Source organism: Anas acuta, chromosome 3 (assembly GCF_963932015.1).
Source record: "Anas acuta chromosome 3, bAnaAcu1.1, whole genome shotgun sequence".
Taxonomy (NCBI): domain Eukaryota; kingdom Metazoa; phylum Chordata; class Aves; order Anseriformes; family Anatidae; genus Anas; species Anas acuta.
Genome location: NC_088981.1, coordinates 7,602,507 through 7,616,577, shown reverse-complemented (window position 1 = coordinate 7,616,577; position 14,071 = coordinate 7,602,507). Strand labels below are relative to the sequence as shown.

Genomic DNA, 14,071 nt, shown 5'->3' with positions numbered 1-14,071 from the left:
AGTTAACTAACTTTTAAGTGAGGCTTTTGGGACTGTTCTGGGCTGTTGTCAGCTCCATGGTCTACAGTGATGCTGTTTCTTTTCCTGGCCTACAGGCTACCATGTTTCTTTAATATAGACTGTATGCCTTGAATGTTTATGGTGAGGAGTTAAAAACTTGCAAGGTTTAGTTGTAACCTGTTGTGTGTATTTCATCTACTGAATAACTGTGTAGCACTGATTTTTTTTATTTTTTTTTCCTTTCAGGAAGTACTAGGCTACAAAATTGACCACCAAGTGTCTGTTTACATAGTGGCAGTATTAGAATACATTTCTGCAGACATATTAAAATTGGTTGGGAATTATGTACGAAATATAAGGCATTATGAGATTACAAAGCAAGATATTAAAGTGGCAATGTGTGCTGATAAGGTAAGCATAACTCTTGTTTCTAATGTTAACGGAAAGTTTTAGTTAAGTTTTGGTAGGACAGTGTCTATTCCTTACCGGGTAAATGGGGTTTTGTGTATTTGAAATAAGTTGCTGCAGTAAAATCTGGTTCTATACTTTAATACAGCAAAGCTAATTGAGTTTATAGAGCTGGTGCTTGTGCTTATTAATATTTGAGTGTCTATTGCTTATGATATTGCTTGCCTAATCCCAGCAATGTGTGGATGCTTTAAAAATTACTGTGAAGCTGCACTAACTTCAAGTTTTCATGATTTTGGGAGACCACCCATGCTTAAGACTGTATTGCATGTAAAAAAAAGTGTTTCAGTGGTCAAAAATAAATTGAAAAATCCTTTTATAAGCATCACTAATACTCTGTGGGGGTCTGTATTTTTATCTGCAGGTAGTCATTCCTGTAGTTTCAGAGGAGTGTTTAAATTCAGAAAGCAATTACCTCTTTCCTTGGTGATCCAGCAGTGCTGGAGAAGGGTCCGCTGTCTGTCTTTGAGGTGCTTTTGTGCTCTAGCTTCTGCGGCCACCTCATCAGCATTTCAAAATTTCCACTGTTTAAAAAAAAAAAACTATTTGAAATAGATTCTTTCAGAAATGATACCTGAGAGTGAGATCTTGCTGAAGTCCAGGCATTTTCAGATTTATAACTTTTTCTTGGTACTTCTTGGTCTATATTAATCTGTGTCTCTGCTTGGAATTCTCTTGTTTCTTTTAATTCTTTTGTCTTGTTCACGCTTGTGTTTTTTTCTGCCCTGCTTTTTTCTTCATCTCAAGAAAGGAAAAGAAAGATGTCTTGTGAAGTCATGAAGGCCAAGTATTTTTCAGTCAGGACAGTTGTCTTAGTCCCGCTTGCTTTTGGGTGTACTTACCTGGGTTGTTAAGGCAGTGTTTAGAGGTGTGTGAATAAAGAACAGGAACAGTGCTGTCACTGTGTGTACCTTCGTATCCTGGGAAAGGTAGCAAGCAGAAAAGACTGATTTGGGAAATTCCATTACATGAGCCACTCTTATATTGGGCCAAGCCTTTTTAATACGTACACCAGAAGAAACTTTTGAAAGGCTCTGAAGTAGACATGTTGGTTTTGCTGCTGCAGTGGAACAAGCTATGGACAGGTATTTCCAAGGTGTTTTCTTTTCCAGTCACATCAAGGACCTTCTTAGTATATTGGGATTTTACTGGCAATGTGCATTCTGCGTGGTTTTATTTTTATTATTTGAAACAAACCAATCAAAACAGTCTGTTGGCCCCACGTGTCTTTTTTTCCCAAGCACTTTCACGCTTGTTTTTGTGCCACCCATCCATATTAAAAAAAATCTGCCTCCTCTGAGAGGGGGAAGACAGCAACAACGAAAATCCACCACCACTGAACAAAAAAAAACCACCTGCATTTGAATGCAAGCTGTTTTCATTTGACTATCTGCTCATGCTTCTGAACGCTCTAAATTCAGTGTCCCAGGGTACGGTTGCTTTGTTTCTGTTGTTTTCACCGTAGTGAGGTGTGCCTTGTGATTGCAGCCTGGAATCATCTAGACTAAGTATGCACTGGAACTGCATCCATGGAGTTATAAATGCTGGGGCCTCCTTGAATACCTCCATTACCCCATGTAATTGTCCACAGTAGTGATGCTATGTAATGTCCTGTTTCCCAGAAATAGGATCCTGATTGTAATCTGAGTTCCATGTAAATTTTCTGGCTTTACAAGATGAATCACCTTCTTTTCTTAGAACATGTCTTCAGAAGAAGTCAGGCTTAATGCAAAATGTCCATTGTTTTGCTTTCAGAGAAGCTTAAGACCAGGGCGTGTAGCAGGGACCTTTGACTCACTAAGAGAAAGAACCTGCTGTGTGCCCATTTCCCTCCCCACTAGACCTCTGTATTTTTGAGGATTGTTAGAACAGGACTCGGGTGATGGGATGCCTGCTCTAGGTAGGTGTATTTCTGCCAGTATTGAAGGTGGATGAATCTACAAGACCATCCCTCGTGCTTACAAATCCCCAAGTATTCTCTTGCAGGATAGCTCATTTGTCCAATATCAGTACTCGGCAGCTTGGCTAGCTGGCACGTCCTCTAGAGAAGTGCCTGTGTAAGGTGCATTATAGAAGGAAGACTTCCACAGCGAACAGCAGGGTAAATGTCACGTTGGTTGTTGTGGCTCCTTCAGAGGCTTAATTCTTCACCTCCAGTTCTATAATTATTTTGAGCAACACTTGTTCTGTTTTCTGCCATTTAAAAAACTCTGGGTCGTGTTTTACGTGTTAGCCTTCCCTCATGTCGCTCTCAAATGAGTATTTACAGCTTCGATCCTGCAGTCTTTTCCTCTGTCTTCTTGGTGATTGACAGCCGTCACCTCAGTCTCTGCAGCAACAGGCGTAGGTTGCCATGGCTTCACCTCCATCTGTTCACAAGGGAGGCTGGCAGGCAGCACTTAAATCCTAATTTATTTTGAAGTTCATGTGGATTGTTTGATGCCTTCTGTGGCCTCCTGGAAGGGGAGTAGCTCTGGGCAGTAGGTTTGTTTATAAATGCTGTCCCGTCTGTCTACCCCAGGACTAAGTCATCTTGTGTGTTGGACTACATCTTCTGCTGGCTTGTTCTTAAGCTGCATCACTTTAGATTGTGTGGGGCCTGTAGTGTTTTATTTTTCCAAAGATAAATTGGATTAAAATGCCTTTGCTAATTTGCAGTCAACACATTGACGTTAAGTTGTTCTTCAGGTATTATAGACATCAACCAAGGAGTAAATTCAGTTTGTCGCTTGCTAAGTCATTGTAATGACTCCTGGCTCAGATTCCATGTTTGGAAGAGGTTCAGTGATCCACTTAATCTTTTTCTTGAGAAATTCAATTTACTAATTGCTTGTGTTTGGTAAACCTTGCTTAGGTAAACAAATGAATTGGGACCTCTGGTAGTTGGGAGTTCTTCAAGTCCTTTTGTCTGTGCAGTTCTGCACCTTGGTTGACAGCTTTTTCTGAAGCTGCTGCCCTTCCTTGTGGGTCCAATTTAACAAGAGAACTCAGGAGCTATTAAGGACAGAAACCAGCGCATTTGCAATGTGTGGGCAATCCAGTATTCATCCAAGTAGATAACAGGGTTCTGAGCAAAATCACGTGTGATTGCCTGTTAAAGCCAAAGGAGAAAATCCAAAATGTTCGTACTTTGTGACTTCAAATACTGCGTTATCTTCCGAAACTTAGATTATGTGGGATAATTCACAGTTAGAGATTACTGTTAAGGGCTAAATGTCTCTTTGTACTTCATAGGACACTTCAAATAATAATTGATTTTAGGACCATATTCTGAGAGGCATCTGGATTGGTCTAAGTGACAGGGGATTCTACAGAAATTTCCACTGCAAATAATGACTTGCAAAGTAATAACACTGGATGTTGCTTTTGTAGTGCTCAACCAATTGCAGAATTACGTACATAAATACCTCTCCTGATCACTTTGATTTCATGGCAATAATAACTTCCTTTTCTGGTAATATACTGGTAGATCTTGAAAAGAAGTTCTTGTCACTTTGTGGCTTTCTCCCTCTTTGCTACCTAGGTGTTAATGGATATGTTCCATCAAGATGTGGAAGATTTAAGTGCACTAACTTTATCTGATGAGGAACCCTCCACCTCAGGGGAGCAAACCTATTATGACCTAGTGAAGTCATTTATGGCGGAGGTTCGCCAGTATATAAGGGAACTAAATCTCATTATCAGAGTTTTCAGAGAGCCATATGCCTCCAACTCCAAACTGTTTTCATCTCATGTAAGTGTTCTGTAAAATAAATCAATTACAGTGCCTATGAATCTAGGTTAACATTTCTAGAACCTAACTATTGCATGGTTTAATATATCTATAGTAGAGAAACCACTTAACAGTTCTGAAATATGAATTGTAAAGGAGCTTGTGGGGAGGCACCATTTCTGTAGAAGAAATGACATGATTTTCTATATTCACTTGCAGGCCTGTAATTTAAGGCTGGCCAGTGTTCTGTGCCATCTTGATTCATTGTAAATTTTCATATATTTATACATACTTAAAGTTACTGTTTTAAAAATAAATTGTGATTTTTATGTAGTAGTATTAGAAAATATATATTAAAAAAAATCTCGTTTTAATTAAGGAAGTCCAACTTCCTAATCATAACAGAGTAGCTTTGCACATAATATCCTTTCTTTTAAATTACTTAAAATTCCTTGTTGATTTTTATCTGGTTCTGTTGCTTTTTGCAGGATGTGGAAAATATATTTAGTCGTATATCGGACATTCACGAACTCAGTGTGAAGTTACTGGGTCATATAGAAGACACTGTTGAAATGACAGATGAAGGTAGTCCTCATCCATTAGTAGGCAGCTGTTTTGAAGACATGGCTGAGGTAAGACAGTACTTATTTTCCATTATTCAAATGTATTCTAAGGTCTTGCACTTAAATGCTTAATGCATCTCTATTCTAGGTGCTCTTGTTTAGGCTAAGATTTTTTTTCTTCTAACCTTTCCCTCAGTCATGAGGAGGCTGCTGTAACTACTAATTTTAGTCCTCAGTCTTTGTGGGCTGTTTAGCCTTGGTTAGCACAAGAAGGAAACAAACAAAACCATCTGTGACTAGACTTCAATAGAAATGAAGAATTCTGAAAATTGGGATTTCTGTGGAAAGATGGAGTGGAGCAGGGGCTTTTTTTTTTTTTGTCAGCAGGTGTGCTAAGGTGATGAGGAAAGCTATTAAACTAGGCTCGTTAGGGTGTGGAGACTGAAGTGTGCAGTTAGAAAAAATCAGGGGGAGGTTACCAAAGAATGTTGTGGTTGAGCTTCTCCCCCAAAGACTTGCCAACCAAAAACTGGCCAAAGCCTTCTTCAGACAAGTAGGAGAAGCTCATCATCATGGGCCTTGGTTCTCTTGGTAGAATAACCATGCTGACATCTGCTGGGAGGACAACTTATCCTGGTTCAAGTAGCCCAGGAGATTGCTGGAGGGCAATGAGACAGTATTTTGTGGCATGTGCTTATGGGCTATCTAGGTAAAGTGCTCCAATTCACCTCATTCTCAGGAGCAAGGGAGCAGTGGCAGGAGTGTTAAAGCCAAAGGCAGGCTTGGCTGCAGGGGTGGAGTTGAAGGTCTTGAGGAAATAGCAGGAGAGGAGAAGCAGACTGAACACCGCAGGCTTTGGGAAAACAGACTTAGCTCATTCAGGGAAGGGGTAGACAGAATCGTATTGGTTGCTTCTAGGGTAGAAGGGGCTCAGGATAGTGGGCTTATTCACAAAGGCAGTGTGTTCAGGAATACACATTCCCAGTCCCTAAGAAAACCTAAGAAAAAGGACAGGTGTAATACGAGGCCAGGGTGAGTACAGTTTGGGGATTCCTGTTGAGTCAAATGCGGAAAGAAATGCAGGCTTCCCACAAGGAATGGAAAAGCATTGCCTAGGCAGATGGAAATGGCATTAAGAGGGCTGCAGTTCACCTGTAGTTAAACTTGATGAGGACTGTGAAGGAAAGCAAGAAGGGCTTTTAGTGTAAAATACTATAGAAAGAAAGACCATAGAAAATGTGAGTATGCTGCTCATGGGGTGAGACACTCAGTTTTTGAAAACAGAAAATGTGTTTAAGGTACTCTGAATCTCCTTTGCCTGGTCTTTACTGGCCAGATATGCTTTTTGGCCTCCCAGGTAAGATTGAAGGAGAGGGGTGAAACTGAAGGATCACGGTAAAGACTGTTTATCTGAGGTGGGTATGTGTAAGTCTCTGCAGCAGGACAGGATGCTAAGGCAGGTGGCTAGTATCATTGCAAGGCTGCTGCCCAGAGCTCTTGAAGATTAGTTGTGAGTTGTGGAGGTCCCCAGACACCAGCAATAGCGTAATGCCTATTCTCCAGGTCTAAGAAGGATGATCCTGGAAACCAGAAGCTGATTAACCTCTCAGTCACTGGGAAATTATAAAACAAATGTTTTTGAAGTTCAAGTCCAGCCACGCGAAGGACCAGAATGTGATTCTGAGCAGTCAGCACAGATTTACAAAGGGCAAACTCTACCTGACCAGCCTGACTGCCTTCTGAGAGGAGATGGCTGGTTCCATTGATCAAGGGAGGAGCAGTGACTATCACTTCTCTGGAATTAAGCAAGGCCTTCAGCACAGGCTCCTGTAATATCCTTATAATGGGCTTGGTGAGATGTAGAGTAGCTAGCTGAACTATCAAGTGGGTGGGAAATTGGCTGGACTGCCAAGCTTGAAGGGCTGCGATCAGCAGTACAAAGTTCACTTGGTGACCAATGGTTAGTGGCATTCCTCAAGGTCTGATAGTGGGGCTGATACTGCTTAATATCAGTTACTGAAATGGGAGAAGGTCTGCCTTGTGGAGTTGGTAGATGATGCCAAAACTGGGGGAGACACTGAAAGGCAGTGCTTCTTCATGAGGGACCTGCACATGCTGGAGAATGAACCTACAGGAACTTCATGGAGTTCAATAAAACATCAAGTTCTGCACCTGGGAAGTAACAACCCCATGTGATGGTCCAGCTGCTTTGTTACAGAGCATGGCTGCCCAACAGGGCTAGGAGATCCTCAGGCATTATCACTATGCCCTGGCTGCAGTGAAGTCTAAACTCATGCTTAGTTATGCTAGGAAAACCATAGCCAGCAGGTTAAGGTTTCCTTTCTGTGTAGCACTTGAGATCAGTTTTGTAAAATCATTCTGTATTTCTTCATAGGAACTAGCATTTGATCCATATGAATCATATGCACAAGATATTTTGCGACCTGGTTTTCATGATCATTTTCTAAGCCAATTATCAAAGCCAGGAGCAGCATTTTATTTACAGGTAACTTTCTTTTTAGTAAGCATTATTATTATTGTTTATTTTCATTACGTTATATGGTTGCTTCAATACACTTGTTTTAAGACTGAAACTTCTTTTGTTTCTAGTCAATAGGTGAAGGCTTTAAAGAAGCTGTTCAGTATGTTCTACCCCGGCTGCTCCTTGCCCCTGTTTACCACTGTCTTCATTATTTTGAACTGCTAAAAGTAAGAACATTGTGTTGATCTGAGTTTTTTTTAATCATTCTGCATGTTGGATACCAAAGCTTTGTGTACTTAGCTGTAAGACCTGCTAGAATTTGAATAATAAAACTGATGTAATGAAAAGCAGGTCATATGCTCCAGTGCACACTGTAACTGTTTTACAGCTGCTAATGCTTTTCTAATGCTTTTTCTGTTGAATAATCAAGTTACTATTAATTCAGACAGAAAGAGATCTAGGTATTGATATTCTTAGAATGATGGTTTGAACGGTGGTAAGAAATGATGGCAAACAACTGTTACAGAAAGTGTTCAAGGCTTTCTCAAGATGTTGCTTAGTAGATTTAAAACCACAGTAAGATTCCAATCAGACTTCACTGTATTTCCGTGAAACTTTCCATGTTCTCTTTCCAGTGCGCATCCTATGATGGGTATCACAGAATGATTACCTGTCATTACCTTCCTGTGGTGATTACCTTCCTTCAAGGGGAAGGCTTGTGTATAGACTTCTTGAGCTTGTTGTACTGAGACCTTGCGTCACTGGGTTAACAGTACAGGCTGCATTACATATGTGTGTATAGGTAATAGCTACAGAATGTTTTTTAGGGAGGATTTATCAATTAGCATTGAATATTAATCTTTAAGAAGAACACTATGAGTAAAACTTTCAAGTAGAATCTCGTTTTTGACTTAATGTCTGAAGGAATACAAAAAGAATGCCAAGTGTTGTTTTTTGTTGTTTGTTTGTTTGTTTTTAAGAAGAAACCTGTTTTTGTTCTTCTTGAATGTTCATTTGGTTTTCTTGGGTTATCCCAAGAAAACCAAATGAACATTCAAGAAGAACAAAAACAGGTTTCTTCTTAAAAACAGCCTTGAGGCTGTTTCTGCAGTTCTAACACAATTTTTACTGATTTAGATCTCAAAGTACAGTTTTGGCATGTAGCTCATCTCATATAACATGCTTTTTTAAAATTTTGGAACTTATGCTTGATCTGTTTGTCCAACTTTTCAGACATCTTTAACATATTAAACATTTCCTTTCCTGACTATATGTTGGAAGGATTGTATGATGTATCTATGCAGATAAGTTTCCTCTGTTCATGCTTCTATCATACAGTGTCAAAATGCAGTACCTTATGGCTTTGCGTACTTCCATGTGAACATGGTTATTGTCTTACTTAATAGGCACGGCATAGATTAATGTCTGAAATGCAAGTGTCCTGTGTGCCTCTTGCCATTGGTAATTACAGTGGAGGAGAGAAGGCATGTGCTTATGGAAGGATGGAGCTGCTTACGTTTCTTCATGTGTAGGGCAAACTGGAGTCTAAGCGAAGCCTAGCTCCAGAAGGTTATCAGTATTTTTGCAACTCCTAACTTGTGCTGTGTGTAAAATGCCTCTGCCCTGTGTAAATGTGGTATTGGTGAGTTGGATTTAGTTCCATTTATAGTAACTTTCCAGGTATTTTTGTTGTGGTCTGCCAGATGTGATACACGTGATAGGCAATGATAATAAATGCATGAAAAGAGACGGTAGCTTTCATGGCGTTAGTTTCATCTGTCAATTGGAACGTGCGTACACAGCATATGAATACCTTCCTCAAATGATTTCTGCTGCAGTTTTCTTTCTTACATCTGGAATCTTCAGGTAGATTCCAGCTTGGTTGTACTTAAAGGTGGCCTGAAGAAATTGCTACAGAAGGGTATTAATGGAATTCTTCTGTTGTATAATCCCCACGTTTCCCTGATGCGGGGTCATATTGAATTCTTATATATGGTAAGAGATCTGATTTGGTGTTGGTAAGCATATCTGTGAATAATCAAACTAAATGCTACAAAAAACTATTTCTCAACATGAGAAGAAAGTGTTGGCAGAGCATTGTATGTAGTGGGGGAAAATTATTTCTCTTGAATATGAGGTATTCTGAAGGATAATGGGCTTAACATTTTTCTCTGAGCATGCTGTCTAATCTTATGTGCTTTGAAGTTACCTGTTTAAAATGCATCTCAAAGTTACCCTCTAACTATGCAGACTACAAAAAAATCAATTTCTATCCACTGATGGCTATCATATTTAGAAACTAAAGCCCTCCTGAAGTCTGGCAGGGCACCAGGAGCACAAATACATGCTCTATTTTTAGCTTAAGTTTCTTGCTGTAACTTTGGAGAATTAGCATATGACTAAGGGCTGTTTTTTTTTTTTTTCTCCAAGCAGCTTAAAAGTCCCCCAATTTTTTTATGTGAGAAACTAGATGTATAAAATAGCAGCTTCAATAGCAAGTTTGCAACTAATAGGAATGTTTTTTTCTAAATGTGAACTTGTAACTGGAATGTAGGGTGGCACAAATAGTGCAGTATTAACATGAGTTGAAGATGCTTACAGGAATCTTGAATTGAATCAGGTTCTCTTTTAGACAGTGTAAATTTGTGTACATATGTGATACTCTCCTTTCTTTGGGTAAATAGAAGATTACTTTAAAATTACTGTTTTTTTTTTTTTTTTTTAAATAGGAGTGTCTCAAAGAATATGTAAACTTTGTTCAGATAAAATAATACTTTCTGGAAAATAGGAGAACTAAATAGACATATAATCAAGTGCAGACTTGGCTACCATGACTTAAGAATGGAAATTTCTTGTCTCTTGGCAAATACTTTTTAACTTGGAATTCTAACTATAATGAGCTTAAATTCTCAGGATGCTTACGTTTCACGATAGCATGTAGTGGGTTTTATTTGATATTTTTTCATTTTTTTCTTAGATACATTACTTTTCAATCTCTACTGACCAGCATGTCTGCTTGAGTGGAAATACTATGTTAATGTAACTTAAAAAATAAAAATCTGATTTGGCAAGGTCTTCCAATATAAGAAACCACCCTTTCTGCAATCTGATGATATTAAATGTGTTACATGTTGCTGGAGAACACACAGGATGGCGAAATACAAGTAGTTTAGGACTAGAGTTTCTTCAGATTGATCCTGTAAAGCTTTTGTCAGCAAAAATGTTGGGCAGCACAGTCCAATGTATTTTGGGGCTCTGAGTTCACTTTGATTCTTAGCTGTGTTTCATCCAGGCTCGTGATCCAGAGCATAACACACGTAATGAAGCTGGTTTGTGATCCCATCTGTAACTGCTGTAACCCAGCCCAGGGTGGAGAATCGCTGAGTCTTAATAGTTGAACTTTGGCAGCCTGCAGAGTTTTTACAGTGTCTGCAGTTATAGATCATTGTCTTGAAATGCTGTTCGGGTTGCTTGTACTTAGTGCAGGCACTGTAATTAACAGCTTCTCTTGCTTTAATCTATTCTTAAAGCCTCCTTAAATGAATATTACGAACAAAAACACAGATTCAGACTATGCATTATTTTAATAAAGCACTTACTTATTGTCAGCATACGATTTTGTTCTCTCAAATCACTTTGTAGCCTGGCACGTCTTTCCAAGCACAGCAGCTTGTATGCACAATATTGTCTTGAAATAATAGTAAAAACAAGAGTATTACTGTTCTACATGTGCTTGTATATGTAACTGCAGAAGAATATGAATTTATTTTACCTCCATTAGAGAAAATTATGTCTCTGCAAGTGATGAAGGCCTAGTTGGAGGCCTAGTTAGAGGCCTAGTTGGAGGGCATGGAGCTTGACAGAACTGTAGCTGGTGCATGATAGGGACTGTATAGCATATTTAAGTGTTTTTTTTTGTGGAAAAAAGATGGGGTGGAGTCAAAAGTGGGCTCAAGTCTAAGAAGCAGCTTCCTAAAATATGATGATAGGTGGAAAAAATTAAGCAACTCCTTCATATGGTGAATCTATGAAGATTTAAATTATAGCTGCAGTGCTGTAAAGGTCCAGAACTTGCTCCTGTGATAGAAGTGTGAAGTGATGCAGGCATATACGTGAGGTTCTGTAGGTTTTGCTTGCCTGTGTGCCTGCTCTGACGGCATTTCTGTTGCTTTTCTCCGTAAAAATGCTGGCAGGTTTAAACCCTAACATAGGTGTGTGTCTTTGTGTGAAAGCCAAAGGGAAGATGGTAAGGGAAAAGTTAAACTTTATCACGTTTCCCACAAACTTCATTACTGTTAATCTAATTATTTGGGGGTCTCTGAGGTAAATACTGAAAAAGTCACCCAGAGTGTAAAGAAATTTTTTATTTTATTTTTTTTTGCTGTGGTACGTGTTGACAGGCTGTCTATATCTCCATACCTGAGATGCACGCACATATCACTTAATTTGTCAGTGACTTCTGCCGTGTATAATGGAGCTGTGGTGGGGCTGCTTGTTCTGTTGTGTAGGTTTTTTTTTCCTTTTTGCATAGGATACATCTGCACTTTTGAAAAGCAGACTTCTCCTTTGGGGAAGCTTTCCAATGAGAATGAATTACTTTGGAGAGTATTCTTTCCTCTTTTTTTTTTTTTTTTTTTTGTTTTAACCCACTGTCTGACTAAAATTGCTTTATGGCAGAAGCTGGATAAAATCTTTCAAAAGTTAAAAGTAAAAAATCCCTCCTTTTGCTCTGCGTACTCTGCAACTCAGTGTCACTTGTGCTGTGTTGTTGTCATTCTGCTGCCAGACCAACAAATGTTGTACTTTGATCCCTTGAAGCAGAGGGTAGGGTGGCACTGTGCTAAAACCTGTTCTTATTGAGATGCCTTCTTTGAGGAATCAAATGAAGCACTAACCAAATTGAATCTTTTCTCTTCACTTATGAATTGAACCATAGAGTTCCAGTGGCCTGCTTTCTGATCTATTTCCTAGGCATATCCACAGGGCAAAACCTCCCTGGGAATTAGGAGAGCTGTGCTACTGGTGGTCAGGACCACCGACTGCTGGTGGTCAGGAGCTGGTGGTCAGTTCCTCGTTCTAGTCATCAATAGGCTGCTGCTTCTGATGGTAGATGGCTCTTTAGCATACTTGGCAGCAGTATATGCTGAACACCCAAGGACAACTTTTGTGGGACTAGATGGGTGTTGCAGGAACTTGGACGAACTTCAATTTTTTTTCTTCCTTCTATATTCGAGCTTTGACACAAATAATCTAGACAGTATTGCACGTGAAGAAGCTTATTCTAGATGAGTCTTTCAATGCCTTCAGGCTGATGTTAGTTTTGTGACTGTGGCAGTCATGGTACAGTCCCTGAGAAACTTGAGTTGCTGTGCAGTCTTTTAAGAGTAGTAGTAGTCTATTTCCCTGTCCTTTTTTCCTGTTCCATGGAAAGACGTAAAAAAAAAAAAAAAAGAGTAGAAATAATGCAACAAGCTACGTTTGTCGTTTCTATAGATTAAGTTTATAGAAAGTTTTCCGAAGTCTTTCTGTAGACTAAGTCTGCAGATGGAATTTTACTTGTCCCTCACTTCTGTTGCTGTTTTTTTGTAATCCTCTCTTAAAATCAACAGAATTGCTTCCCAGAATGATCTCTGGAACTCTAATTTCATCTGATGAAGCGTTCAAAAAATTAATGTGCTTTTATCCAAATGTAGAGGTGCCATCATCTTGAGTTCACACCCTTGCAAACTTAGCTGGCAAAGATCAGACTTGAATTGTGTTGAAGCAGTGAAAGTAGATATCAACCTACTTTGGAACTGTGACAGAGGAAGGGAAGATATTTTCAAATTGAGCTGTCTTTACTTTGATGGAAAATCTTGGGGAAGAAAGTGGAAGACCTCAATTACGAGTTTGGAATCTCATAGGTAAATATTCTGTGATATTTCAAATACAGATCTAATTATGTGTTATCAACTTAATTATGCATTTTGAATTTCTAATGTATTGTGCAGGTCTTCTGATAATGATGAGACAATCCAAAGTGACAGTAGGAAAGAAGAGAATTTCAGAGCATGAAGGCTCTGGAAGGATCTGTGTGAACTTGTACGTTTGTTGCAGAAAGGTAATGAATCTGCTATGGAAGAGATGTCAGCATATGCAAACAAAAAAAAAAGGCAAAACAAAATATTTTTGAAGAAGGCAGAGCACATGGGTTTTCCATACGCTCAGAAGTCAAAGTCTTCTGTAAATAAGGTAGCCATTTCCCAAGCAATGAAATCTGGGCATATAAAATGCATATATAGCAGCTACTAGTGTATAAAAAGTCTAGATATTTAGGAATTGGTTTTACAAGAAAATCAAAAAAAACTTACTTGAAAACAAGACTTTTTTTCTTTACTGTTCCTTGTTGAAGTAGATGTTGATCTTGTAAGCTCAGTAATGAAAACTGTTCACATACACAAATGCCTTCTTTGGCCACTTATAAATAAAACAAAAAATACAGCAACCTGAGATCAGAGTACATTATTTCCAGCTGCACAGACCTCCACTGAAGTATCTAGCAGACTGTAGTAACATTTGAGTAGATCTAACCTGAAATATGGTCTCTTGACAGGCCATTCCCATTCATGGGAATAAATGGTGGCAGACCGGCACATGGGATCTGTTATGGGAATTTTGAAGCGCTGAACTGGTGAAACGTCACCTGACAGGCTTCTACATTGTATATATTTCTGACTTTTGCTCAGTAGATGTCCTAATTTGAAAAGGAACACTTCAGAGTAATGTAATTTATTCCTGAAGCAGTTTTATTTCAGTTACTGCACACACTCCCCTGAGTCCTGTCAATAAAAGCATCCATGTTAAGTA

The 14,071-nt window shown here is 39.0% G+C and overlaps 1 protein-coding gene across 1 annotated transcript in view; it reads left to right on the top strand.

Annotated features, from left to right (window-relative positions):
* Positions 1-14,071, top strand: part of SOS1 (SOS Ras/Rac guanine nucleotide exchange factor 1) — a 47,935-nt gene that overhangs the window by 11,586 nt on the left and 22,278 nt on the right. The window contains exons 4-8 of the mRNA XM_068675529.1: positions 247-411; positions 3,992-4,201; positions 4,669-4,812; positions 7,139-7,249; positions 7,354-7,452. Coding sequence (XP_068531630.1) covers positions 247-411; positions 3,992-4,201; positions 4,669-4,812; positions 7,139-7,249; positions 7,354-7,452 — 729 coding nt within the window. The remainder of the gene's footprint in view (positions 1-246; positions 412-3,991; positions 4,202-4,668; positions 4,813-7,138; positions 7,250-7,353; positions 7,453-14,071) is intronic.